General features: G+C 39.7%; 1 protein-coding gene across 3 annotated transcripts; it reads left to right on the top strand.

Annotated features, from left to right (window-relative positions):
• Positions 1-1,469: 1,469 nt before the first annotated feature.
• LOC117473549 (casein kinase I-like) lies at positions 1,470-21,550 on the top strand. 3 transcript variants are annotated; one of them, XM_034119195.1, is made up of 12 exons: positions 1,470-1,623; positions 5,770-6,842; positions 7,665-7,734; positions 9,011-9,159; positions 9,545-9,779; positions 11,025-11,110; positions 11,222-11,306; positions 11,456-11,604; positions 12,255-12,335; positions 14,379-14,480; positions 17,117-17,223; positions 20,434-21,550. In XM_034119195.1, the coding sequence occupies exons 2-12, from the start codon at positions 6,546-6,548 to the stop codon at positions 20,486-20,488; spliced, it is 1,416 nt and encodes a 471-aa protein (XP_033975086.1). In that variant the 5' UTR covers positions 1,470-1,623; positions 5,770-6,545; the 3' UTR covers positions 20,489-21,550. The 3 variants fall into 3 exon arrangements, with proteins under 3 accessions (XP_033975086.1, XP_033975077.1, XP_033975068.1); XM_034119186.1 differs by lacking the exon at positions 14,379-14,480 and having other exon boundaries at positions 11,459-11,604; XM_034119177.1 differs by lacking the exon at positions 14,379-14,480.
• Positions 21,551-23,325: the final 1,775 nt, after the last annotated feature.

Below are 23,325 nucleotides of genomic sequence, written 5' to 3'. Positions count from 1 at the left end.
TCCCTGCTCCATAGTTTCTTTATTGAACCAACTTTCACTCTGTTTTCTCCCCTTCAGTAACCCTGAACAATTTGATTTGTACTCACAGTCATTGCATTTACATTTGAATGTATTCTTAAACCCTACAAATTGCACACATGAATTATATATGTATATGATTTTATTTCTACTTTGGTTTAGTATCATTTTAATAAAATGTCCCAACTTGGGATCAATAAGGGACATCTGATCTTATCTTATAATGTGATTTGATTTACAAAGGCTTAACCTTACCTTCAGCAGGACTCAGGTACAGCAGACTCACCAGCAGAAGCAACATGTGTGATTGTCTTCTCATCGTCTCTGTGATCTGTCACTGTGTGAGCACGGCTCTGGATTCACTGTCAGCTATATCTCACACTTACATGAACATACAGTAGAACACTGACAGAAGCTTCTGACGTAGATCTCAGATAGGATGTGCAGCTGATGAAGGCTGTGACAGCCACGACTAACGCTGACCATCACTATAAACCTCCATATATGGTCAATAACTGTTCAAAAATCCCCACATTATAAAAAACGTTAACGCTGATGTTACCACAATGACAGGAAGTCTATAACTGTTATCAATCAAAAAGACAAATGACACCTTGTAACAGGGTAGGTGTAACAGTGTATTTATATGTATTTCATATAGTTTATAGTAGTTTTATTGTACTTTTAATGTCCATGGTAAACCCAGCCAATAAAATTAAAGTAGCATATTATGAGTTTAAAATAAGTCAAACAAGCTATATGACATGACCTTTTTTAACATATGTAATACAATGTTGCTCATTTGGCTTCTGACAGTGCAGTCCATAAACGGAGACATATTTGACACATTTAAAATCAAAGATTTAACAAGAACGATAAAGCTTGAATAGTAGTTTAAACACTATTCACAATATTAACAATTAATTGGGGCTGCCAGACAATCCTTCTTTGCTCAGCTGACCGAACCTTTTTTATAATATTTGTAAGAGCAATTTGATTGAACATGAGTTTATTAAGAGAATATGTAAGGTGAGCACTATAGATTTGGCATCCTTTATAAGATAGGATCACAATGCAGGACATATTTAAGGAGCTATTTCAGTATTCAGTGGTGCAAATTCCTTCAAAAAGGTGCAGTTATTCAAAGTACAGACAACCAGGAAAACTGTTAAAGATCTAGAACCAAATATTACATATGCGGGTAAATAAAATAAAATGCTGGTATACAAAGGTAATACCACATCATATGACTTTCTAGATTGGATACATATATTTAGAAACACCAGAAAAGAGTATGAAAAAAGTGCTGGTGAAAAGCAAAACAGCTCTCCACAAATCAAAGTGTGCGTGACCCCCTCTCACGTAGGCTACACTCACGCACACAGATTTTCTGTTGGTATTCTTCAAAGCAGTTTACGCTCGCCTCCTCCGTTTACTACCGCACTTATCCTCTTCTACGCAAATTGCGTTACGGTCACTAGCGAGGCTTTTCAGCTGGTTAGCCAAACATCCACAGAAAAAGAGATGAGCAGGAAAACGACACGAAGGAAATAAGAACATTTATCCCGAAGTAGACGAATAGCAACAGAAAGAACGTCGGTTTAGGTACGTTTTGTCGTTCTTTGAACTTTTTACATATTGGTTTGTTGAATTAGCTAGCTATGTTTATGAATGACTGTATGTATGGGCAGAAATTCAGCGTTAGCCAACACTGGCTAGTTAGCTAGCTGGCTAACATGTTAGCTTCTACCAGGCTACGTCTTGTTACGACCACAGAGGCTAGTAAAAGCTAACGTTAGCTGGGTAGAGAGCTGTTGATGTGGTCCGTTTTCACTGCTGCTCGTTACTATTGTCGTTGTTGTATTTTCTGACATTACTTCCCTCAATGTGCTACTGCAGTGCATTCTCTCTACTTTGCTATTTCCAATTGGTTTCAATGAAGCTAACGTTGACAAGCTACACCAAGGCCAAACACTCACACACAAACTCCTGTGGCCTAAACCTAACTTCCTGCGTTGCCTGGGTCGGTGAATATGTTGACGTGCAATAACACTATAATATTATAACTTCCAAAATAATCTTCCAGTTTTCATCGGGTATCGAACCCCGGGGTATGGTTAGTTGATTGAACAGTTACTGTTCCACATATGTTGGAATCTGCTGCAGTCGTTCCAGCTAACATTAGCTCCATTAGCAAACTCTGAAACAGTTCACCCCCCTAACAGCTTTCTGGGCTAAATTCAGAAATAGTGGCAGATACCACGATTTTGAACAGAACTGTGTTCTACGGTATATCAGTTAGGCCTCTGGATATTCACAGGTACCTAAATCCATTAATGGAGACCAGTAAGAGGGGGTGCAGCTAAGTTGATCGTTGGAGTGTGGGTGGTGAGACAAGGCCATGTTGGTACAGCTTGATATAAACCGTATTTCCCTTGAAAATGTAAGTCAGAACGTTGAAGTGGCTGCGGAGAAAAGCTTGCAATGAAGAGATTGACTAGTAGGATCAAGCCTGTCCGTCCATTGGGGCCACCAGTTCCACATGCTCTCCTTATCTAGTCATACGGTTAGGTGTTTTTGATACGCAAACCTTCTGTAGGAATATACATTTGAAATGTTGTTATACCAAACCTAACAACGATTATTGGAGGAGACTTGCAAAGTAGAGAGAGCAGTAAATATAGTACATTTGTTACCTTTTAGAGTAAAACAAAGAGTAACTTCTAATGTATTGGAAAGACACCATACAGTTCCTTTATTGCACCTGGAATGTAGCATACATTTAGTGGAATCTTAAATATGCATGTAGGAAGCTTTTGCATGTATATATCCCCATGCTAATATATGTTCCCCTTATAAGCATGTATTGATATATTTGCATTGTCAGCAGATTGCCTTTGTAAATACAGCAAGTAAATGGTGTATAACGTGGCTGATACAGAGGCTCTGGGCAGATGTTGTATTGAAAGTCAACAAAGGCATATCTAAGAAACAGTTCGTCTGCATCACATTTGTGTTCTTTTGGAAAAAGAGCTCAATCTGTTGTGTCGGTGATTGAGGTCAGGTTTGTAGCCTGTGGCTTGCTGTGTAGAGGATACTATTGGATGTGAGGATGAATGCAGGTTAGTGGGTCTACTTCATTATCAGTACCTATATTGCTTTATATATTTTCAATAAAAATCAAGTTTATTTGCCAGTAAGGGTTTCCGAGGATTATTTTTAAGGCCTTTTTTCCCGTGCACCCTCAAATAATATTTGAAGATATCATCCGTTGTTATGCAGGTATAAGTAGTACTGGGGTCAAAGAACATTTTAAATATCGTAAAGGTATTTAATATGTACCTAGCATAAATAGGTTGATACTAACCTATTTTGAAGATATTTTCCAGTTAGGGGCATGATTTTGATTTGAGTAGAGAATTGACTAAAGAAAGTGGAACTATTTGTTATCCTAGGATTTGTTAAAAGGCATAAATAGCATACATAGGCAAAAGCAAAGGGAGCAGAGTTTTTACAGCAAGTTAATGTTTACCAAACATAACTAGCTCAAAGCAATGTTCAAGAAAAGGCCAGTCTTCTAGATTCTGTTCATGCCAGAGTTGCCATCTTTTCTTTGAGCTGAGCCAAAGACTGTGGGAGTGATGTTGCCTCTTGCTTTGCGCAGGCCTAACCCTTCTCATATATGGCCTATACAGTATCATTGATTTTTGCTGTCAGTAGCTCAATCTGACAGTGGCCTCTGTGGGAGGTAAAAAGAGCGTTTGATCTGCTACAGCGGATATAATTACAGGCAGAGTTCTTACTACAGTCACTGCAGATACATTTGAATATGAATTGGGACTTTAGCAGATCTCACTAACTTGTTTGCTTAGTTTTGAGCAACCTCATTTCCTCAATGTGTAAACCTCGGCTGAGAATGTTCCCACAGAAACGACTTATTCAAGTTCACAGGCAAAGAGTCAACGCAGGCAGCTGCTCTGTAGTTAAAGTTGTTGTCACACATGATTCTGAATCACAATGTTCATCCGAATCAAGTTTATTGCCAGGTACGTTTACACATACAAGGAATTTGCTCAAAAATATAACTAATATACAAATAAAATATATATTTAAAAAAAAAAACGATTCAGCATGAAAAAATAATAGAGAAAAATATTAACACGAAATTTAAATATACTAAATAAAGTACAAACTAAATACAATGAATATATGACAAACTGCAGTGTGTTATATTTATATTTAGTTAATGCTATTGGCATTTTTTAACATGCATTCAGCTGCTGTTATTGGCTACAATATCCTGTGGGGGTCGCCTGTAGTTACAGGGGTTTGATGACATCAGAATGTCAATATCTGACTGTTATAGGTGTTTTTAATGTACCACAATGATACATTATGACTGTTTAGTTGTCATTTCAAGTGCCTGTTTTACATATAAAAGTTATATTGATTGTTGTCAATGTAGTCTTTGCAGAAATGTAGCAAACACAATAAAAAAAAAAACCCATATAAGAAGTGGGTCACTTTGCTGGTGTTTAGAGTTCACATGTCGCCCTCACAGCGGATCAGCGGTCATGTTTTTCCTGTTAATGACATCAGAGGAGATGCGTCCACATACAATGCATTGTCCACTATCACAGACATTTCCTCCTCCTCCTCCTCACTGCTTTTCTTCCCCTCCATGTTATTATCGTGACTAAAGAAATGGCCCTGATCCCCTTGGTAGTAACTGTTGTTCTGTTGTTGACCGAGTCAAATACAGAACAACCTAAACGTACATGCATCAGTGTGGCATGAAGGCTGTGACGTTTGTAGGAGCAGTACCTCCATAGAAAGAATAACACAAACCTCTTTTATGGAGTGTTTTTTTGTGAGTATAAGTGACTATATATCTGTGTATCTTCAATTCAATGTGTTAAGCCAATTTTTTTAGAACTGATTGTCTTTGTACATCGCTATTCACTCACTTGCAACAAAGAACATTGATATTTTTTGGTAAATTGTATAGAACAATTATTATTTTCATCTTCTAACTGCATAGTTAGATCCTAATGAATACAAGGAGAATGGAGAATTTGAGCCCATAGTACACACAAGGACATTCAGAATTTGCATTTAACCCATCCTACTATGAGGGGCAGTGAGTTATATTATATTATATCCCAGTGTGGGAGGCTGGTGTACTCAAGGGCCCCTCGGCAGTGCCAGGGAGGCCAACACTCCGTACTTGGTCTGTTGGACTGGACTCTAACCGAATGAATATACTACTAGCACCTCATAAAAACATACATTGTTATTTACTGGCTTTACGTAGCATGGCAAGAAAATGAAGTGCAGAGGGAAACTGAGAGGAGAGGAGGAAGGAACGGGAGAAGCCAGGATGAGTGTTATTATTAGCAGAGGAAATCAGAAACACTAGAGAACATGTCCTGTCCTTCAGGAGGAAGATCTGGCCTGGTTTTCTGTTAGAGAGGACACATGCTGTCACTTCTGCTATAAAGGTTTTTACATATACATCTAATCCTACCAATACCACTAAATAGATTTTTGTCTGTGTGTCTTTATGAGGTTTTGACATTTCAAATGGTTTTAAAATCGTAATTTTTTTCACCTCTTACAACCTATATTCTTATGTTGTTTTTGTTAGCACCTCCAAAGCAAATTCCGTGTATGTGTAAACGTACCTGGCAATACATTTGACTCTGATTCTGATGAAATAATTTCTAATATTTTTTTCTGTATCTCTTCCAGGTGGTGCTTTAAAACTTCTCATCACTCAGCGGTCCTCACACCTAGGGCCCAAAGCTTCAGCCGGTGTTCCATAGGACCAAGCGTTGTGACAGACTATCAGCCTCTGTGCGACAGAAGACACGTACAGAGATCCAGCATTTACAGGAGCACAAGCTGAAGAGCAACTAACCAAGCCCTATGGCAATAAATCACACGCCTAAAGTATCTAGCGGTAACGGAAAGTCCGATATAAATAGTTTTTGATCAACGCAACACATTCCTGCTGTCAAAGTGTGCCCTGGGGCTGAGTGAGAGGCAGTTGTCATGGTGGACTGGTTTGTCTAAAGCCTCAAGCTAGCGGAGCTTCCAAGTTTCATATAGCATGTTAGCATATGGATAGCAACGTATGGTGACTGACCAGGCTATTACCTCTTCCCCTCCATCACCATCTCTGGCCCCTGCAAGGGGGTTTAAAACTAGTTGCTAGTGGTACCCCCTTACCCCATCATCTTGTTCACCTCTTTCATTAAGTCATCTAAACACCCCACCCAACAATCATCAGCTTTTGCTTTTTACACTTTCACCAGCCCATCTTTTTCATAGTACTAAGCATACTTCATACTTTACGAATTCATCTCACATCTGTCCCAGTTCATCTTAAACATTTTTTCCCACGTTTTGTCCCAGTGTAGGAAATCCTAACATTTGACTGTCGAGCTGCTAGACAGTCGTTTTGGTAGTAGTTGTGGTTGCATGGAATCGGCTTAACCGTGGAGAGGCCAGGCTACCACAAACTGATGGACTTTGACAAGCGAGGAGTGGGGGGAGGTGGAGGAGGAGGTGGTGGAGGAGGTGGTGGAGGAGGAGGTGGAGGAGGAGGAGGTGGAGCGAAGGGGGAGGCAGAGGAGGGGAAGAGGATGCCCGGGAAGACAGGGAGTCGATCGGGGCACGGAAGCCGGGGCACCAGCTCCAACTCCGGGGTTCTGATGGTCGGACCAAATTTCCGGGTCGGGAAGAAGATCGGCTGTGGGAACTTTGGAGAGCTGCGACTTGGGAAGAACCTGTACACCAACGAATATGTGGCTATCAAACTGGTAAAAATAAGTTCTCCAAATACAGAGGTGGAAGAAGTACTCAGATCTTGCACTTGGGTAAAAATAGAAATACCATAGTGTAGTAAAACTCAGTTTTAAGTTCTGCATTCAAAATGTCACTCAAGTAAAAGTACAAAAGTATTGGCATCTAAATATACTTAATGTAACAAAAGTAAAAGTACTTATCATGCAGATCGGCCCATTTCAGAATAAGATAAGTCATTATTTATCCCGGAGGAAATTGTGGTGCCAGTGTTACGAAAATACAATAAACACAGCAGCATAATAATACATCACATATTTAATGTTTTCTTTATAATCATGGATGTTTGAATGGGTTTATCAAGCCTGTAAAGCTGGAATTAAATGATTATTTTGTTACTGCCGAGTGGCCTTTTAACTAAAGCCTTATTTAAGTGTTGATTATATTTTGTATTATGTAGTGGAATAAAAGTACACAAATGACCTCTCAAATTTTTTTAAGCATAAAATGGAAATACTCAAGTAAATAATAATAATAACTCAGAATGAAGTACAGTACTTGTGTAAATGTACTTAGTTACTTTGCACCACTGTCCTTATATAGTGTATAGCTTTGTAGGACAGCACACTTTATTAGTGTAAGTAAGAAGGAGCATTATTCTTCCATATTTCATATGAAGCCGTTTCACATTGTAATTAACCATCTTATACTTGCAACAATTGGGATCCTCAGTATGACAGCAGTGTCAGAAAAATGTATATTATGAAATGGGTTTTATTTGTTTACTACTACCTCTGTTGTGTGACTATTCTTATTGAGACATCATCCTCCTTTTGTAGGAGCCCATCAAGTCCCGGGCGCCACAGCTTCACCTAGAATATCGCTTCTACAAACAGCTGGGGAGTTCAGGTAAGGCTTTCACTAAGTCTTCTACTGGGACAATCGGCAGAGTCTTAATGAAAGGATTTCCATGTGACTAACATTCATAAGAATAAGGAGTTTTGTTCGTGTCATAAACACAAATATGAATTAGTAAATTAGCCTTTTCAAGTTCTCCTTTTTATCATGATTTCTGAAAGAGAAGTCCCATATCAGTCAAACAATTCTGCCGATTGATTTTGCACTGATCTTATATCTTGCTACACTTTTGACCTAGGGAGGGTGTAGGCTCGATGTTTTGGACATATCTTCACATGTTGATGCTCTCCCTCTATTGTGCTGATGCCCAGATCAACTAGTATGAGTTGTTAGTGAAGCAACAATCCACAACAACAACAGACAAGACCCCTTGATTAATTGGAACACGAATCCCAGAAGGATTGCCACTGGATATTAAACCCACCATCTCTGCAGTGCAAACTTAACCACTTGTGCGCTTCATAAAGAATATACAGATTTCACTTCCCTGCGTTATATGTACAACATATAATTTCCATTTGTTTACCCAAAAATATTTTAATAACTAGATGGTATTAAAACAACAACATCGCTGGTGGTGCAATAAGATCACAAGCACAAGATTCAATCTTGATGGTTTCTGCGACATCGGAAATCACTCAGAAATCCTTGATTTTGTCCCACAGCGTTATAGCGGCAAAGGTACATTGCAGATAAAAGGCGAATGTAGAAAATGTAGACTGAGAGAGAATTACGATTTAAATAAGTCATGTTTAAAAACAGAAATGGCCAAAACACACAGAATTGAGTTAAGACAACATACACAGAGCCTGCAACTTAGATTTTATTCACAGTAGGTCACTGGATAACCACTTCTTCAATGTGGCCTAGGTCACATTCACATGGCTAAAGTAATGAAGACATATCTCTGTTCAAAGATATTCATATCATTAACTTACTGTTGAATGAAGTATTGTATTGTATTGTGAGCGGAGTCAACTCACCCAGCCATGGTGGCTTTTAGGTGGATATTTCAGGAGTTCATGATTTATTGTCATTCTAGAGACAGGGTTGCACAAGCTGTAGCCCCAGTTTCTACACAAGAAAAAGATAAACAATTGATGATGGTCTAGTGGAGTCCTACAGCCTGAGGAGAGAGGCTGCTCTGGGCGGGTCTGACAGCAGATGCTTCAGTATGGCCTGCCAGACGGAAGCTAACTGCACCGTGTTGATTTCTCAATGTGTCCAACTCCTGTTCTGACTGTCCTTTCTCCGTGTGTTCATCCAGAGGGTGTGCCCCAGGTATTTTACTTTGGACCGTGTGGTAAATACAACGCCATGGTTCTGGAGCTGCTGGGACCCAGCCTAGAAGATCTGTTTGACCTCTGTGACCGGACCTTCTCTCTGAAAACTGTCCTCATGATAGCTATACAGCTGGTAAAACAGATTTATTTTGATTTTGATCTCTAAACACAGAATTCCTTTATTCGTCCCACAGAGGGGAAATGTACATTGTTGCAGCAAATGTATGGATAAAGATGTAAACAACACAATTAGATATAAGTCATGCTCATGATATTTTTTATAAAATGATTACAATGTACAGAAATATACATTCAGGTAGATAAGTAAGTAAAAGCAGTATATATAATATAAATGTAACAATGTAGCCTGAAGTGTGGTAGCAGGTCGATTACAGCAGTAAGATTCTCCAGTAATGGATGGACTGACTGCACAACAGTGGTGACATAGTCATTGTTTTTTTGGTTTTATTCTTGGATTACTTATCTTAGCCTTTTGTGCTCTGTTCTTTTTCCTTTAGATCACTCGCATGGAGTTTGTCCACACCAGAAGCTTGATCTATCGGGACGTAAAGCCTGAGAACTTCCTGGTGGGCCGACCGGGCTCCAAACGGCAACACACCATCCACATCATAGACTTCGGCCTGGCCAAGGAATACATAGACCCAGAGACGAAGAAACACATCCCATACAGAGAGCACAAGAGTCTGACTGGAACGGCTAGATACATGAGCATCAATACACATCTGGGGAAAGGTAAGCATTACATGACATTGCATTTAGCTGACGCTTTTATCCAAAGCGACTTACAATAAGTGCATTCGACCAAGCATGCGATCATTAGCAGCGCGCTAATGATACCATATATGTACCATATCAACCATAGATGTCTAGGCATGTGTATGTAAGCAAAATACGTTTCATTTGTGTTTCGATCATTATTAATAAATTCAATAATTAGGTGAGGATTCTGCAGAATTTTGTACAAATATTGTAGAAACACGACGAAATCACACAATTGTGATATGATATAAGTGTCTTCTACCTGAGAACATTTGTGGAGCAATTTTCATATAAAGTGAAAATACTACATAAGATTTGAAATTGTACTATTAATAAAAATAAGATAATTACCGTTTAAGAAATGCAAACAATGGAACGAATCAGCACTTTGTAGGCCTGTGACCACATAGCGCCTTGATCTGGCAAAAAGACACTGGCAGGGAGCTCGGGAGAACAACTCTGTTTGTGATGTGAACACCGGCCCTCATTCTCAAAGATGATCTTATAAATATTGAATGCTCTCAAAAAGCTATTTTGTTTCATTTAAAATGCCAAATGGCACATTCCGCTTATTTTGCCTGTAGACCTCACTTTTATAATACCAAATAATTGTATTATTTTATACTTGCAAAGTTCTGGCTAATTGAGCAACAGGAGCGTTAGCTTGTCCATCAAGTGAACTTGTTTCTTTGTTTGGCTCAGCTCAATGCAAGTAACTCTACAGAAAAGTGCCTTTTTTAGCACCTTCCCTCCCAGGAAACTTTTCTCCACGGCCAGTTGTCCCCAAGTTAAGGACGCAAAGTGGTTGAGGATGAAAAAGTGTGCAAAAAGGGGCAAATGGACACGGTTAAATGTGGTGAAACAATTGGGACTGAATTAATGATGTTGTTTTGTTGAGTGTAGAGAGTTCTGATATTTTGGTTTTTATAATATCACATAGTCATGGAAAATGTGCTCCACAAGGTCACATATCTCAAATCGTTTTTGTCAGTCGGTCAATTGAAAAAGATATAGAAAAGAAGTATATTTGCGTAATTGCTAAATAAATAGCGTGAAATATTAGTGGGTCATCACAATTGTAAGCTATTTATTCTTGTAATAATTATTTTGTCACTGTTTTCATTCTGATTGAGTTTGAAGGCCTACTCAATATGGGACAAACAACCCCATCTGTCGTGATCAAGAGTAATTAAAGCCTTTGGTTTTCCTGTGTTTCAGAGCAAAGCCGGCGGGATGATTTAGAAGCTCTAGGTCACATGTTCATGTACTTCCTGCGAGGCAGCCTACCCTGGCAGGGCCTCAAGGTGAGTGTTTATCAGTCCTGTCAGAGTTGTTTTTCTCTCTGCATCACCTCTCCTAAGCTGCCTTCCATTACAAACAGTGAATACATTCCTTCATGTCTCCGTCTTCATAAGGCTGACACTCTGAAAGAACGTTATCAGAAGATAGGAGACACAAAGAGAGACACACCTATAGAGGTCCTCTGTGAAAACTTCCCAGGTGTGTATATACACAGCTCTACAAATTAAATAAAAAAGATTGTGTTTCAGCTGTTGCAAATATGGTGAAGTTAGCATATGTTGATCAAATCTTGTGTCTCTGTGTTTGAATGTGTGTGTGTGGGTTTGGTACCTGTGTGTATGTAACAGAAGAGATGGCCACCTACCTGCGGTACGTGCGTCGACTGGACTTCTTCGAGAAGCCAGATTACGACTACCTGAGGAAACTCTTCACAGACCTCTTCGACAGGAACGGATACATCTTTGACTACCAGTACGACTGGACTGGGAAGCCTCTGGTTAGTTTCTGCTCACTGTCAGCTGATACCCCATTGTATCATTATACTAATTGTAGCGGCCAATATCATTAAGAAATAAAACTGAAAATCAACTCAAAAGTGGGAAAATCGTAGGCAGGTTTTAAGATCAGCTGGAAGCATATGTTCCATTGCTTGTATACAATTATTTTTAATCTTAATAGACTCACTTGACGGAGGTCAGCAGAAACAATGTTTACATTTTTGTATTTCAAATAATGTGATATGAGTTTATTGGTGATGTTTAAATGTGAGTGTTAATTAGTTTTGAATGGCAAAATAGTTGATTTAACAGTATTAGATCCAGGGTTCCCAACCTTAGTAAATCTGAGGGGTCAACAGACACGTTCACCTTTTTTAGATATCCCTCAGATGTTCACAAAATTATTGTTTTTGAGGTTGTCTTTATCAATGAATTTGTCATGAATCGTCATGAATTACTGAGTAGGATGAAACAATCTAAAAAGCAAAAATCCCTCCTTGGTTGAAGTGGCCACCTCAGAGCAAAGAAGGTTGGAAATAACTGCACAAAATCAGTAATAGAATATAAAGTCCAGAAAATGAAATCTCATGTCACTGAATGTGTATTTTCTTATTTCGATCTGATGTTAACCCCCACCTCCTGTGTTTAGCCCACTCCTATTGGTCCAGTGGCCAGTGAGACTCCACTTCAAACGAGTAGCCGAGAGAAGGCACCGCAGACCAAAAACCAGGTACACACTCTGAACACACACGCAACTCAGTTAGGTTGCTAACTGAGTGACACAAAGGATCTGAGGGGCAGCCTAGTGCATGTTGCTGTTCTTTTAATTAGCACGCACTGAAAATAGCACGTGAGTACAGAAGTATGAAAATACTTCTCTTGATACATGGCGCAATGGAATCAAGATAATGCCACCCCACGATTCCTTGCAGCAGCAACATTTATAACGATAGCAGACACACATTAATAATGACATAATGATATAGCCTAAGTGTAGTGGGATCTCTTACTCTTTTCCTGAGTTCTTCTTTTACTTTTCAGCCGCAGATAGCAAGAGCAAATCCATGAGTTTTTCTCTAGACTGGCTTCCCATCTCTGAAGCAGCCACACTCTGCTGGCCACATGCTGCCGTTCTGCCTAAAAATGAGTAAAGCTAAATTGCCATTATTAAACATTGGTTGGACATTCTTCTTGTTTGGTCCAATCAAAAGTGGACAGTAGATGTGTGTGGACACTGTTTAACAGAAGGGTTTGAACACACTGAGGTCAGGTGGTGGTAAAGATTCTTGTTTTCTTCTTCAGCCACCATCACAGCTGTAGTCAGACTGGATCAGCAGCACAGCACATATGTTGTGCCTGATGTTAGGTTCAGGATAGCTTCTTATTGCTTTGGTGATTTAGTGTTGTTTAGGGAGGTACATTTGTCTCAAATATTTTCTTGAGTTTCCAATTATGTTTTTTTGCATTTGTGGAATACTTTTGAAGAATGCACACAGGTTGTTGCTCTGTTCCACTAAAGAGAAGAACTCATGGGACCCTTTTTGTGTTCAAGTGTTGAAAGAAATCCAGTTTCTGTATATGTTATTACAAACAGTATGAAATGTTAGTTGTAGTATTTCATCAAAGAATAATGCAGAATCGCGACAAAACTAGTCCATATAAATATTCATACGTTCGACCCAAATACACTTTGGCCAGTCAAATCTAAAAAGAACATGTAGTGTATATTATATACGGCCGGCCCCTAAAACTAAATTCACCTGATTTCAGTGAAGTAACCTGAGGGATGCAGCAGCAGGGCAGGTTGGAACATAAACGGGTTCTTAAATGACTTCACCACAACACTGACTGCCATGGAAGTAGAGAGAGGGGAAATGGTGAGAAGCACGACCCGTGTCAGTTGACTGAAACGACGCTCTCAGCTCGGGTGCAGAGTGTCAGTGAACTCTCCTAAAAGACTTCTGTATTCAGCTAACTGCAGCCCATCAGCAGAACAGAACTATATGATTTCATACTTAAACTACAATCTGTTGTGCTCTGAGAAGGTGGAAATCATAAATCTCAAATAATGAACAAATGCACTAAATGGTGGGTCTTATGGGTAAGAATGCAGGCAGATATAGGAGTTAATTGTGGTCTATCTGATGAGTGAATCATGTATTTCTCCTATCAGGTAAGGTGTATTGAAGAATGAGATCAATTACACATTTTTCTACAATAGATAAGAAAAAACAGGCAAATCCTGATTCAGCTATAATATCACTTTTAGCATTCCAATGTGTCTGTTTTAAAATAACCTGTGTGGCTGACAATACCAATCCATTGGAAGCAGAACAAATGGTGTCTCATGATTATCTTTGCATGCCTCCTTCTTTTGCATTCACACACACACCCATCAGTCAACGTTTCAAAAGGCGCCTGTAGTTACACTGCAGGCCTTTGGGGCAGGTGAGGTGAGGCAGCAAAGAGAATAGCCCTTCTGCGTGGGGAGCTACAGTCTCCTGTGCACTCTCACTGTACTGCACACCCTCCACCAAATACTGACTCTGAACTCACTATTTCTTTTCTCTTTCCTCGTTCTTTTTTTTTTCCTCACACCGCCCACTCCTCTTTTCCGTCTGCTCGGCTTCCCACTTCTCCCTCGCCTTCCTTCTATCATGACTGTTCCTCTTTTCCACGGCGAGCCTCCTCTTCCATTTTATTTGTACTCTTCACCTTTTCCCTCCCTCTCCTGTGTGGTTTCTCCTGCGATTGGGCTTCCTGTCTCCTCTAGTCTCCAGAGGGGAAAGGCAGTGAGTCGCAGCCCACTCCAGTGACCAATCGAGAGCTGCTGGGCTCCCATCTCACTGCTGATAGGCTGGGCGGGTCCGTCCAGGTACTGAGAGGAAGGGTTAGCTCTGCTGGCTTCTTGTCTGTCTGCCTACCTGTATCTGTCCGCCTGCATGACCTTCTCTAAGACAGAGCAGGGCTCACCCCAACGCTGTTTCCTCACAATAATCCCCTCACATGGGACTATTGTTGTAGAAATAAAAAAAGCCTTCATGTATCCATGTAAGGTTTGCAAATCATGGAAGAGGATTAGGGCCACATGACGTGACCAAAAGTAAAAAAAAAGGTTGAGTTCTGATTTTGATCTCAGATTTATGAGAACAATTCTCAGAATTCTGAGATAAAAAAATAAATCCTGGAAAGACATTATAAAAAGTTTTTCATAATATTCTGACTTTCTTTTTCAGAAATCTTAGATTAAAGTCAACACTGAAATAATTGTTTTAACTTTTGGTCACGTCCCAAAAACTGTTTCTCACGTGTCCCTAATCCTCTTTCATAGCAAAGCATCAATTAGGGAATGTCACAATTATTTCCAAACTATCAGTCCTTTTTTCACATTAGATACTGGAGACTTTCTGTAAGAGGACAGCAGGTCTGGCTTCTATGCTGACAGAGCAGAGAGTATTTCCAAATCTATCTCAATGCTTACTAACTTGATGTTTGGCTTGAATAGCGGTGGTGCAGTGAGGACGTTTTTGTGTAGAAAAACCAAGAAGTTAACATCCCTAGGGCTCCCTAAAAAAGTTATGTAATTGTTCCATTGGATTTTGGAATATTGCAGAAAATATGATCTTTGGCCAACACACGTTTATGATACTTACACATTTTGTTCAGCAGGGTTGGTCTCCCCAATTTCTTAAGCGTAAATATAATCACAGAATTTAAAAGCTAACAGTAGGCTCTGTACAAAGTACATCACCTTCACACTGCTGCCCTTCACCAGCGCTAAGCTAAAGGTGGCTAATGTTCTGCTGGTTGACGTTTAGTAGCCTCACAGCCTTAGGACACATTGACGCTTCAGACATTCATCAGTGAGGTACTCCCTAATGTATTTTCCTGTCATCTTACTAAAAAGGTGCAGACAGGAAGTGCTTAAATGCTAACTTTCTTCTGGGTTTTATGACTCATTCCTGCACCACTCAATGCGCTGAGGCAATGGTAGTTTTCTTATGTTGGCTGAAATGATCAAGGTAGAAGCACACAGCTGTTGTCTTGTAGGAATTTGTACTTTTCCAGAAGCAGCGTCAGGTTTGTAAACGAAGCCTTTGTTTGTGTTCAGCAGACTACAGTTAATTGACCGGCAAGAAAACGTGTATGTGTTGTTTGATTGATCAACCAGGGTAGCTTAGGCCTGAGTATGGAGAGCAGCTGTAGCCACGTCAAATCTGCCACCTTTTGCAACATTCCCACAAACAAAGCAATCTCATTTTGTGGCAGTGTGAAAACGTGTTTATTTTTCTAAAAGGTTTTATTCATATTTAACCAGGTAAAGACTCATTGAGATTCAAATCTCTTTTCCAAGAGCGACCTGGCCAAGAAGGGCAGCATGCACAAAGTTACAACAGATCAAACACAGACGATACAGGCAGACAAATCCAGCTGTAAAACACAAATCAAATGGCCAGTCAATATGCAAAATAAAAGAAACTATTACAAATCATTAAAAACTGGCAACATTTAAAAATGTATTTCTACTGTACAGTGTTGTGTCCAATGAATGCAGCCCACAGGTACATGAAGAAGAAGAAGAGTGGGGGGAGAAATGTAATGAATCCAGTAGAAAGTGGTGTGGAACACATGCACACCCGGATATCTCTCACCAGGAAGACAGAACATGACATTGACTGCCTATAATAAGGCTCAGCATGTCAGAACTAGGGCTTGGCGATATTATGGATATTTGATTGGTTGTGATATAAGGCTACATATCGTCTTATATTTTGATAATTCTTTTATCTCATCAACTTTGCCTGGATTTAAAGGCAAAGTTAAGTAAACATTGTTCTAAATCTTCTTTTATTTGCGTTTGCTTTTTTTTTTTAGATGTGACGTTGAGACGCGCCCCAAAGTGCTGAAATGCTAACTCATTTCCAGGGTTAAGACTCATTCCTGCACTACTCTATTGGCATTAAGTGGGCGGTCCTTACATTTGTTATTAAAGTTGACATTTCAGGTGCACTAAATGCATGGGAAATAACAACTAGAAATGGAGATGGGTGAAATGTTGAAATGAATAGTAACCCGCTGTGCGAGCATGTATGTGATGTCAGAGCTGCTGCTGTTAGAACCAATCATGTCCAGTCCCAAGAGTAGTCATTGCTTTTTGTTATAAGGCATTAAGTGAACTTGCAGCTTTTTTGCATGGCAGTAATATCAATGTTTTGAATGCCTTCCTGGAGGTCACGGCCCTTATGGACTATTCAGACAACGTCCACATTAGGCTGGCTACATCTGAAAACATTTCCCTTTGTGAGGATGGACAGCAGGACACTGATGGATTGAGAGGATCTGGGCTGGAATTTGTGCAAAGAAATAAGAAGATGGCTTTGAATTGCTAAACCATTGTTTTGTCAGTGTACAGAGAACTTGTTGTTTTCACACACAAACGGCGTTTATTTGATCCCTCTGTTATGGGACTTGTACCTGTACTCATTACTCTCTTTTACTTCTCAACTCCAGGTGATGAGTTCAACCAATGGGGAGCTGAATACAGACGACCCCACTGCAGGACACTCCAACGCACCAATCACAGCCAACGCAGAGGTGGAAGTGGCTGATGATACCAAGTAAGGACACAAACGTTGAAGCAGAATATATGTGTAGAGGATTTCAACACCTTTTAACCACAACACCAGCAAACCTATCAGATTACAAGCTAAATACATGTGATTTTGCACAAACAGGTAATAACACAGATGTGCTCATGTGACTGTCACCTGGACTTCCTGTAGCTTAGTCAGCGCTTTTACTGCATGACTGTTAAAAGCATGTTGTTGACTTTGCTCTAACATAATGCTGATGGTGCAAAAAGTCTGCCTGTGCTCTTCTTTTTTCTGACACTCATTATTTAGAGGAATTGCCTTAAGGTTTTTAAAGGGAATAAAATGACTTTTTCCAACTAAGCCACTTTAAATAGTACAACTAGGGTGTTACAGACTTATGTCATGATTTTCCTTTTCTACAAATCCTCTCCACCACACAGAGTTCCCGTTAGAATATTTTTTTGCCGGTCAAAATATCCGTTAAAGTTGAAATCTTCTGGACAAAATTAGAAAAGTGCCGGTCAAAGGTCTTCTTTGTTATTTATTGAGCTTTAAAACAAATTGATATGATTCGATATTAAACAAACTAATTATAGTAGATTAACTACATTATTCAAAAGTGTACAGTAACTTACAATAACACGGGAATAATAAACGGAGCGCTCTCTCCTTCTCCTGACAGCCCGCCAGTATCCGTCTCATGCAGCTCGCTGATCCAGTAATGAGTGACCGACAGTAAAACTAAACATATCTATAACTAGTTTAGGTAGGCTACTGTAGTTTGAGAGGTAATTAAAATAGCTACGTGTGATATTCTAACCTGAAGTGTGTGTTTTGTTCCGCTCACCGCTGCATGGGATCATGCAGAGCTGCGTGTCGACTCGTCAGCAGCAGCTGATCTCTTGCTCCCGTCAGATTAGACTTCACTCGCGTTTATGTCCATATCGATCAGATCTAGCTAGTTCTAGCTAATGATATGACTACCTGCTTATTAAAAGACACCTAAACAATAAGCCTCGCTATGCAACCGGGTGAGGCCACAAAGTATAGCACAGCATTATGCATTTGTTTACATGCCCACCGGAACCCCGAGGCATTACCAACAGATCAACGCACAATCAACCCATACAGGACATCTCTTTCTCCACATTAAGTGTTAGACATTAGAATTGACTATTCTTGTCTGTCACATACTCTTCTGTCTGTCACATACTCTTCTCGTCTGTCACATACTCTTCTTGTCTGTCACATACTCTTCTTGTCTGTCACATACTCTTCTTGTCTGTCACATACTCTTCTTGTCTGTCACATACTCTTCTTGTCTGTCACATACTCTTGTCTGTCACATACTCTTCTTGTCTGTCACATACTCTTCTGTCTGTCACATACTCTTCTGTCTGTCACATACTCTTGTCTGTCACATACTCTTCTTGTCTGTCACATACTCTTCTTGTCTGTCACATACTTTCTGTCTGTCACATACTCTTCGTCTGTCACATACTCTTCTTGTCTGTCACATACTCTTCTTGTCTGTCACATACTCTTCTGTCTGTCACATACTCTTCTGTCTGTCACATACTCTTTCGTCTGTCACATTCTTGTCTGTCACATACTCTTCTTGTCTGTCACATACTCTTCTTGTCTGTCACATACTCTTCTTGTCTGTCACATACTCTTCTCGTCTGTCACATACTCTTCTTGTCTGTCACATACTCTTCTTGTCTGTCACATACTCTTCTTGTCTGTCACATACTCTTCTTGTCTGTCACATACTCTTCTCGTCTGTCACACACTCTTCTCGTCTGTCACATACTCTTCTTGTCTGTCACATACTCTTCTTGTCTGTCACATACTCTTCTTGTCTGTCACATACTCTTCTTGTCTGTCACATACTCTTCTTGTCTGTCACATACTCTTCTTGTCTGTCACATACTCTTCTCGTCTGTCACATACTCTTCTCGTCTGTCACATACTCTTCTCGTCTGTCACATACTCTTCTCGTCTGTCACATACTCTTCTCGTCTGTCACATACTCTTCTTGTCTGTCACATACTCTTCTTGTCTGTCACATACTCTTCTTGTCTGTCACATACTCTTCTTGTCTGTCACATACTCTTCTCGTCTGTCACATACTCTTCTTGTCTGTCACATACTCTTCTTGTCTGTCACATACTCTTCTTGTCTGTCACATACTCTTCTCGTCTGTCACATACTCTTCTCGTCTGTCACATACTCTTCTTGTCTGTCACATACTCTTCTTGTCTGTCACATACTCTTCTCGTCTGTCACATACTCTTCTCGTCTGTCACATACTCTTCTCGTCTGTCACATAAGTGGTGCAACTGATGCGGTATTGTGCTAAGGGGAAATTATTTTGACCGGACATTTTGACCGGAGAGATTTAGATTTGCCGGTCTTCAGCATATTTTACCGGTCATAGTCCGGTAATTACCGGCTAACGGGAACTCTGCCACCACAACCTGATCATATTGTTGTTTTTCAATGAAAATGGTCATATTGATGCAAAAATTATAATTCTCTCCAATATCAGAAATCCCATCAAAATGGTATTATCTGTGAAAATGATCTCAACTAGATATTCTTTATGAAACTGAACACCTATTTGAAGTACGCTGATGATGGTTTGTGTGTTTCAGTATAGACTCCCAAAAGGAATGTTGGAATTATTAAAGCCCGTGAAAATGTGGATTCAGATCTTATAATGGTTAGATTTGATAAAGGAAGATATTTGTGTTGACGAACAGGGATGCACTGATTTATTAATCTCTCAGCCGATGTTCCCCTTTTGTCAGAAAAACAAATACATCTTTATTTGATATAAAATATAAAGTGCCTTTCAGCCCTTCATCAAACCAACTTTGCAATAACCTGCTCAATGAGAACATTTCATTGTTTTCATTTCAAACAACCCCTGTTTGCTATTTCGTTTTTTTCTCAGTTTCTATTTTATTTTTATTATTATTTAAATGTTTCACTCATCGTTTGTTATTTAATGTGCTATTTTTGGGTCGCTTAATAATATGATCTGTCAATCAAACTGTATTATCCTTATAACGGGAAAAAGAGAACATTATAAGTTCCAAAAGTCAGTGGTCACTTCTCGTTCTCCATCATAACCTATTATATCTCCCCACTTTCTATGATAATAGGACATATTTCATATCATCAAATTGTCAATGAATGAGTTGAACAAGACATGTGTGTGTGTTGCAGGTGCTGCTGTTTCTTCAAGAGGAGGAAGAGGAAAGCTCTCCAGAGACACAAATGAAGACGAGAGAGAAGACCTGCTCTCTGTTCTCTCTTTCTCTCTCTCTCTCTTTCTCTAGCCCTCTTCATATAACCCCCCCCCCCCCCCCCCCCTCTCTCTGCCCTTCCCCCTCAGCTGTGGGAGGTCCTGTAGTTTACTCTGGGTCGGCTGGACCACCGGCAGCAGGTCCTGTCTGCTCGGCTCCTCTGGAGGGAGCAGACGGACGCAGTTTTCCTCGGAGCTTTAATTGTGGACCGGCTGGAGCCTTCATGTATTTATGGTCACAGACTGAACTGAAACTGGATCAACACACACACCACAGGAGTACAGGTGACCACAGACAGTTGGTGGACTGCAAGATGCGAGCTGATTGGCTGACAGGCTGGATCAGCTGGCAGACTGGCTCTTCTTTTTGTTTTTTGTTTTTTTTCTTCCTTACTGACTGGTTCAGAGGAGAGAGAATGTATTTCTGAGGAGATACAGATGAGAGGACAATACAAGGATGGGAAGCAATGAGACTGTCAGATCACACACACACACACACACACACACACACACACACACACACACACACACACACACACACGCACACACAAGCTGCACACTTTCTCGAGCTCATCATAAAGAGACTTCTTGGACAATACGATGCAGCTCTCGCACATAGTCTATAAAGTTTTTATTCTCTAGGGTCTAAGGAAGTAGAGTGGCTCGGTCTATATCCTGCAACGGACTGGGCTCTATGTTCTTCTCGGACACGTTCACCCTCAGAGGAAACCTCACAACCACCAGAAACAAAAGTTTAAAAAGATGTTTATGTGAAAACTATGCTTTTTGCTGTTTTAATTTGTAACTAAAAAGACTGTCTAAGATTTGGAACCTGTGTTCTTTTCTGTCTTTCTGAGTTCAACACGTTTATGTTTTGTAGCTTGGAGAGTGTTCCTCAAAATGTTTTTTTTTAATAACTTGTATTTTTAATTTTCTGTTTTTTTCTTTTCCTCTTTCTCTCTGGGTTGGAGGATGGAAAGTTGGATAACTCCATTAAAAACAACCAAAAAAATAAAAGCTGATCTTTATTTAAGGGAATCATGATCAATATATTTTTTTTAAGTTTGAGAGATATTTTTAGAGTGTATCATTTCACTAAACCATCACTGCAGATAGTCATATTCCACAGGTAGGTCAGGGCTTGAGTCTGGAGAATCTGGACTACAGCGTTATTCTATAGCTACTGTCGAAAAGCCTCAGAAACGGATATTCACATCATGAAAACTCAATTTATGAGACACTCAAAAATATCTAATAATTTCAGAAATAGACTAAGCAAACACAATTCAATGCTAAGCGCACAATTAGCTGTGATAGAGAACCTGTACAAAAATATAGGAACATCGAATGTGGTTTATTTACAACTTGCCAATCTAGAAATAACAGGTACAGGATCATATCAGATACACATCTCTCTGGAAAATGTCTGCACCACGCTCAAAGTGTGCGAAGGCAGAAGCTTAGGTAATATTAAACAACTTCACTTTTTAAGGGGAGACAATGTGACTAAATATATTATGGATATTCCCATGAGACTACCCCAGTTCATCAGTGAAATTACAACTTTAATTTTCACGTTCACACAGTCAGTTGATTTTTGCCGGCCGTCTTTCCTGCAACGGCAGTTTTTCTGTATTTCCTCTATCCTGTAATATGACTTGATAGCTTTAAACTCCGCACACGGAGCTCTGATTGGTCAGCAGGCGGTGCTTTCACTGAGTTGATCTCTTATCTGGAACCAGACCTGCTCCGGAGCAGGTTTGCCATTCAGCATAAGTTACCATGGAGATCTAGCCCGGTAAGAAGAGAACCAGCACCGTAGGACCGGAAACCCAGAGTTTTTCCTGAAGTTAGCTCGCTAAGCGAAAATCCGGCTTCGTAGTACAGGCCTCAGAACAAATCTCAAGCCAGGTTTAACATTTGTTTGTTGACATATAAAAGTCAAAGGGTTTTACAGAGAGTAGTGTTAATCTCTTTGTATCATTCCATAAATGAGAGCATAGCCTACTGTCCACAGCCATAAAACATTTAGTATTTAGTATGTTTAAGTGGTTTTTTTTTCTTTTTCTTTTTTCAACAGAACAAAACAGCTCAGTCATGACATGACAAGGTGAGTAGGTAAAACAGTGGACAACATAAGGATCCCCCCTCCCCCCCACCCCTTTACCATTCCATACCCGAGGGAGAAAGACAATGACAAAAGGACAATTATATAATAATTCAAATTAAATGTATGAAAATTAATAAACCGGTATTAAGTAAAAATAATATAAAAAGTACATACAGTAGAAGAGCTAGGCCGAAAGAGGGAACCTCGTAAAATGGAAACACAGTGAGTGTTTTAACCAAATACATAATGAAACTTAAGCACCCATAGCTGTGATTGTGAAACTGTAACAGTCATTGTAAACAAAAGACAATAGGGTCAATTGAAAAGGGTACATTTTCCTCTGCTAACATGCTCAGTAAAAAAGCCAATATTGTTTTTCTGTGGCTTAAAATGTAAACATGTAAATCTAATTTGCACTATTTTGGTTCCATATTCCTTTAAGAGATGTGATATGCTGGCCTCATGTCAACAGGCAGAGGTTTTACATTGTGTAAGGCTCACTCTGCTCTGGACCACTTCGAGATTAGAGTTGGTAATTCTTTGAAAAACATTGCAAAATCACTAGTTCATCATCCAAAAAGAGTAAAGCAGAAGGGAAGTGTTTCTTTCTGTGAATTTTCTTTTCCTTTAAGCCAACTTGTGCAACAACCGGATGTTAAAGTGAACTATGAGTCATAGGAAAACAATATCACAAACCAATTGA

This window comes from Trematomus bernacchii, unplaced genomic scaffold (assembly GCF_902827165.1).
Source record: "Trematomus bernacchii unplaced genomic scaffold, fTreBer1.1, whole genome shotgun sequence".
Classification (NCBI taxonomy): domain Eukaryota; kingdom Metazoa; phylum Chordata; class Actinopteri; order Perciformes; family Nototheniidae; genus Trematomus; species Trematomus bernacchii.
The sequence above is the reverse complement of the archived record's forward strand: the minus strand, read 5'-3'. Positions and strand labels throughout refer to the sequence as shown.